A 6,000-nucleotide genomic window follows, 5' to 3' on the forward strand; every position below is an offset into this window, starting at 1 on the left:
TTCTATAGTAGGCCTGCTCATACCTGGCCTGTTTTCACATGGTCCAGGAACAGACTTCATAATAAAATATATCTTGGAAACTGGAGAAGTGGTTTAGCAGTTAATGGCACTGGCTTCTATTCCAGGGGGCCTGGGTTCAATTCCCAGTGTTGGCTAACAACAGTTTATAGCTCTAGTTACAGGGCTTCTGTGGTGGTTTAAGTGAGAATGGTCCCATAGTTCCCTGTCAGTGGACTGTTCAGGAAGGATTAGGAAGTACGGCCTTCATAAAGAAGGTGTTGTCACTAGGGGTGGTCTTTGAGGTTTCAAAACCCCACACCAGGGCTAGTGTCATTGTCTATCTGCCTTGTGCCTATGGATATAAGATCTCAGCCTTGGACATGGTATCTCCTCACAGCAATCCAAAAGTAACTAAGGGCAGGATCCAACACCCTCTTCTGGGTTCTTCTGAACCCTGCACACAGATGGACATATAGGCAAAACACGCAAGCACATAAAATAAAAATATATTAACATCTCCTGGAATTTATAGGTGCATTTAGAAGGTATCAATTGGACACAAATGCTGTGAAAATGGGATAGAAGCTGCCTAGAAGTTAAGCATTACAATTATTCTAAATTTTAGTTACCACAGGGCAGCACTAACGATAACAGTCATTAATCTGTTTATATCATCTGGGATGAGGAGCGTGTGTTTATGTATTCACATGCATGCACACACCACAGTCACTTGTGGAAGTCAGTGGACAACTGAGGGAGTCAGCGCTTACCATCCACCCTGTTAGAACAGGGTCTCCAGTTTCTGCAGCTGTGCTGAAACTGCTGTCTTGCTGGCCTGTGAGTCTCCAGGCACTTCTCCTGTCTCTGCCTCCCAACTCTATGTCAGAGGGCTGGCATTACAGGGATTGAAATCAGACCAGGCTTGGGTTTTAATCTTCTGAAGGATCTCCATGGCCCTAAGGTAGAGAGTTTTGCCTTGTTGGTAACATTTTATTTGGTTTGGGCTATGGAGATTAAAGCTGGAGGTTCCTGCACACTAAGACATGCTCTACCATGAGCTCCTCCCAGCCCTACAAGTCTGTAATTAAGTTCTTTGCATATGGAATCTTGAAGATGCTTTGTTCTGATTTCCAGCTTTTTTTTTAGGTATAATTGATGAACACTAAGCTGTGATGTTTTGTCTTGTTTTTATTTGCTTGCTTTCTAAGTTTCTTTTGTTTCTGTTTTATTTTTTGAGATAGCTCTGTGTAGATCTGGCTAGCCTGGAAGTTGCTATGTAAACTAGGCTGACCTAGAACTCACAGAAATCATTTGCCTCTATTCCCTGGAATGCTGGGATCCTGCCCACCTTTGGCTCTGAATATTTTTTTAAAGATTTATTTATTTATTATGTATACAATGTTGTGACGATTTATTTATTTATTATGAATACAATGTTGCAAAGATTTATTTATTGTGTATACAATGTTGCAAAGATTTATTTACTTATCTATTATGTATACAATGTTGCCTGCATACCAAAAGAGGACCAGATCTCATTGTAGATGGCTGTGAGCCACTATGTGGTTGCTGGGAATTGAACTCAGAACCTTTGGAAGAGCAGCCAGTGCTCAATATTTTTAAGTGATAACTTTCAAGAGCAGAAGCTGTATGGCCATGCAGACCTTCTCCCTCACATAGTGCTCCTGCCTCTGTTGTTCTGTTTCCATTGCTGGGATCCAGCCAGGGGCTTGGTACAGGCCATGCAACTCTGTATGAAACAGTGTTACAGTGTTTACTTTCAGCTGTCCTATATGTTGGACGACAGAGCATTAGCAGAAAAATGGTTACATTTTCCTGCATGTTGACAAGCTTTAGATTTTATCCTGGAAGTTAAGCTGGGCAACCCTGAGGAATAACGGTGCTTATGCTTTATCAGGCAGTCAGCCCAGTTAGACTGAGAGGGAAATTCCTCTCTGCCTTAATGATAACTCAAGTAAAGTTTAATAATCAAAACCCTTGGTATGCTGATTGAGGGTTTTTTTACACTTAGTATATTCGAACTGAGCCTGAGAATCCCATGCGCTTGTGCTCAGGATGGAGGGCGCTCTCTGACTCTTTCCACTCTGCATTTCCTCCTGCACTGTCGAGCAGCCAGGGAGGCCCCGTTTGGGTCTTCCTGCCAGAAGGATGGGGTTTGCATCAGAAGAGTGCAGCCACCTTTTCAGCTCCCAGTTTGACTGGGGTTCTCCCTCAGAGTAAAAATGTAACACACATACATGCATGTGCATGTACACACAGGCATACACTCACACACTTGCACATGCATGCATGCACATGTTCACACATGCACACACGTGCATGCACACACATGCACAAGCACACATACAGATGCGGTGAGACTGGGCAACATGCCCCTGTTTTCTCTTTTCCAAATGTTCACTTTCCACCACAGTTTTAGTTTCTTTTAGTTACAGAAGTCAAAGGCCATTGTTTTTTGCCTTTTGACAAGACTTTTTCTTCATAGTCAGCAGGAGCAGTAGATGGACGTGGTGTGAGTGCCAATGCAACTTGTCATTTGTTCTTTCAGTCATTTAAAAAAATATTAAGCCTCCTATGGTGGGGGGAGGGTGTGGGATGAGAGCCAGATCTCCACACAAGGGTCCATCTTTGCAAAGATTCCCGCTTCTATTTTACTTTCCTCTCCAAACTGTTGTCACAACAGCGGGCACCCTCCAGGAGCCTTTGTTTAATGCAGCCACGCAGCTCTTTTGAAGCCAAGTGTGTTTGTTCACACCCAGAACATGATATGTGTGGCAGTTTAATCACAAACACCATATGAGAACACACTTGCCAAGCCTGCGTCAAATTGGCCGCTCCACTGAGCAGTAGTAATGGCTTTTGTTTTTGTTTTTGTTTTAAATTTACTGTTGCTATTGGCTTTTAGTGAGCCTCTTCTGTAGGCCAGGACAGCAGTAGGTTAGCTTCCTTATTCTCAGATTATCGCTGTGTACCATGCAGTCTTCTTCCCGTCTTGTGCAAAGGGATAGAGGCTCACAGAGACGGACGTCTCTGAGGTCCCCATGGCGACCTGACTGCACAAGGCGACACAGGCCTTAGTGATGCCCTGCACTTAGCTCCCAAGTTACTCTTGCCTCCTACATCATGGAGAGTTTTTGTTTGGTACTGTCAGAGGACAGTCTGTCTGTGCCTACTATTCAACATGCAGGCCTTCTGTTTTCTCTCTTTGTAGGAGCCCAGCGACGCCCTTGGAATCAGTATTGCTGGAGGAAAAGGAAGTCCTTTAGGAGATCTCCCGATATTTATTGCCATGATTCAGGCCAATGGCATGGCCGCACGGACCCAGAAGCTTAAGGTAGATACCACGGGATGACAGAAGGCTGATAGCCTGTGCTGGGGTCGGGAGGGAGCTTGTAGCCACAGGGACCTTGGTTAAAGTTTGAATTGCAAAAGCCATCAGCCACTCATGCTGAGGGCAGAATATATTACCAAGACTGTAGGCCTGAAATTCATTAAGGATCCATAAAATGTTTTTTATCAAAGCTTCAGAGTGGAAGAAAGAATCTCCTTACCATCCTCTCAAACCCTTGTGGTGTCTCATTTACCCAAAATTGTTTGTTGTTGGGGTTTTTTTTTTAACTCAGATTTTATCTTGCTATTTTCCCCCAACTGAAAGTATCAACGTTTTTATGATTTTTTTCCTATTGTCCTTTATTCTTAATACTTGCCTTCTGCTTCAGAGCTCCACTGAACAATTAGTTTGTGAACCCCATTCTTGCTGGCCACCAAAATACAAAGTGACCCGCAGTGCCTTTTAGTAATCAAATCTGGCCCCCTTCTTGTCTCTCTGATCAGGCTGCATTTGGGGAAAGCCGTAAAAAGTCCCCACACCCCGCAGAAGCCAGCTCTCACCAATGAGACAGATAGGAACTGTAACTTACAAAGAATTTTAGACATTCTTCTCAAATTTAATTTTGTTGTAATGATCGTGATTTTCTCACGCTTTTGTCCTTCCAGGTTGGAGATCGGATTGTGAGCATCAATGGACAACCTCTGGATGGACTGTCTCACACAGACGCAGTGAATCTACTGAAGAATGCCTTCGGGCGCATTATCCTGCAGGTATTTCCATCAATAGAGAGAGACATGGCTGGGAGAGGCAGATAAGTGGCAGCAGGAAAGACAAGCAGAGCGTCACTCCCAGTAGGCATCGCCACCCACCAGGGTGCTTGCTCATGTGAATGGTGAAAGTTGAAAGCAAGAAATTATTATTTTTATTCAGAAATTCTTTAATGCCACCCACACAGGCATGAGCAGGGCCATACGAACGTGTAACAAGGGGAGAAAAAATTACTCTCAGCTTCATGTGGTAAATCAACAAGGCTTTTTAGCTTCCAGCATTCTTTTGTAACTTGAAGTTTTCTGGGAATAGGAAATTATTTCCTTTCTTATATCCAAAGACTTACTGGGCAGTGCAGGCACTGTTTCCTGTCCCTTTAATGGCAGAGAGAAATTCAATGCTCTTTCTCCTGTGCTGTGGATGGCTGCCAGCACCCTGCAGCTCTCACTGCATTGTAGTCATCAATTAAGGCAGACAATTATTGATCAGCTGTGGCCCCATGAGTATTGTCCAGAAGCAGAGAGAAATACAGGAGGAAGTAAAAGCAAAACGTGCTGCTCATTCCCCTCCCTCCCTCTCCGCCCTTCACTTTCGCTAAGATTGATCCCGTGCAGAGACTTAAGAGGCAGCGCACTACCAGTGAGTGTCTTTAATGAGTGCCCTAAAATGAAGGATTATAATCACCCTACTGCTGAAGAGGTAGTATAAAATGATTTACAGGTAAAAAGAATAAAACACACAGCCAGCTCTCAGATAATTCTAGCCTTAGCATAAGAAGACTGAGTGGAAAAAGCATGACATTTGAGAGAAGTGATTTGTGGTGCTTAGCCCTGAGATCTCAGTGGTCGAGGTCAATGTGTCAAAGCCTTTAGCAAGGTAGACATAACAGGGGCCATGAAACGCTGTCTGTGGTCTCAAAAGAGCTGATGCATTAGGCCAAATGTTATTTGGGTCCTTAAGTGTCTGCTGAGTACCAACCAAAACAGTGCGTGGACAGCCTCAACCCTGCTTCTCGATGGTTGTGTGTGGTCCCCACACAATGTGGACATTTCTGGGCAGAGTTCCTCGCATTCCTACTTTCAGGAGCTTTGCTTTTCGTTCGCCCATCCTTCGAGTCCTACTGACCCCTAGAGTCACTTGTTACAAGCGCACTCTTCCTTCTCAGCTGTAGTCACAGGATGCGCAAGGGAGCAGAGCCTCAGGTGGGAACCTGAGCAAGAAGAGAGGGCTTTCTCTTAGTGTCTGGGATTATGGGCATTCTTACACACTGACTAAGTACATTTATCGCCACCGTTTTCCACAAGGAACATGACACAATCTGGAGCTCAGCGTTAGAACATTGTGTAGCATGCACAAAACTCTGGGTTAAGTCCCAGCACTCCTCACCCCACCCTGCAAAAACCCACAAAAAGACAGTAGAAAAGTGTAATCGTAACTAAATATTAAAATTACCTTGGGAGACGTGGCACCTCTCAGCAATGGGGGTTGGGCAGGAGCATGCAGAGTCCGAGGTCACCCTTAGCTTCATACTGAGTTCAAGGCTGCCTTTGGCTACAGAATTAGTTCAAGGCCAGACCTGGGCCACTTAAGACCCTGTCATGGTGGGATGGCTCAGGGGTGATGAGCACTGGCTGTTCCTGCAAAGGAAGTCCAACTCCCAGCACACACATAGCAGCTCACAGTTGTCTGTAAATCCAGTTCCAGGGGATCTCACACGCACAAACACACACACACACACACACACACACACACACACACACACAAAAGCAAGTAGAATATCAACATACATAAAATAAAAATAAATAAATCATTTTCTTAAAAAGACCCTGTCTCAAAAAAACAAAAACAAGCGAACAAAAACTTTGCTTTTAGAAGCCAAG

At 44.3% G+C, this 6,000-nt stretch overlaps 1 protein-coding gene across 1 annotated transcript in view; it reads left to right on the forward strand.

Moving 5' to 3' along the window:
* Patj (PATJ crumbs cell polarity complex component) overlaps nucleotides 1-4,922 on the forward strand; it is a 284,333-nt gene extending 279,411 nt beyond the window's left edge. Inside the window, exons 41-42 of the mRNA XM_051164507.1 lie at nucleotides 3,233-3,355; nucleotides 4,018-4,922. Coding sequence (XP_051020464.1) covers nucleotides 3,233-3,355; nucleotides 4,018-4,167 — 273 coding nt within the window. The 3' untranslated portion in view covers nucleotides 4,168-4,922. The remainder of the gene's footprint in view (nucleotides 1-3,232; nucleotides 3,356-4,017) is intronic.
* Nucleotides 4,923-6,000: the final 1,078 nt, after the last annotated feature.

This window comes from Acomys russatus, chromosome 2, assembly GCF_903995435.1.
Source record: "Acomys russatus chromosome 2, mAcoRus1.1, whole genome shotgun sequence".
Lineage (NCBI taxonomy): Eukaryota > Metazoa > Chordata > Mammalia > Rodentia > Muridae > Acomys > Acomys russatus.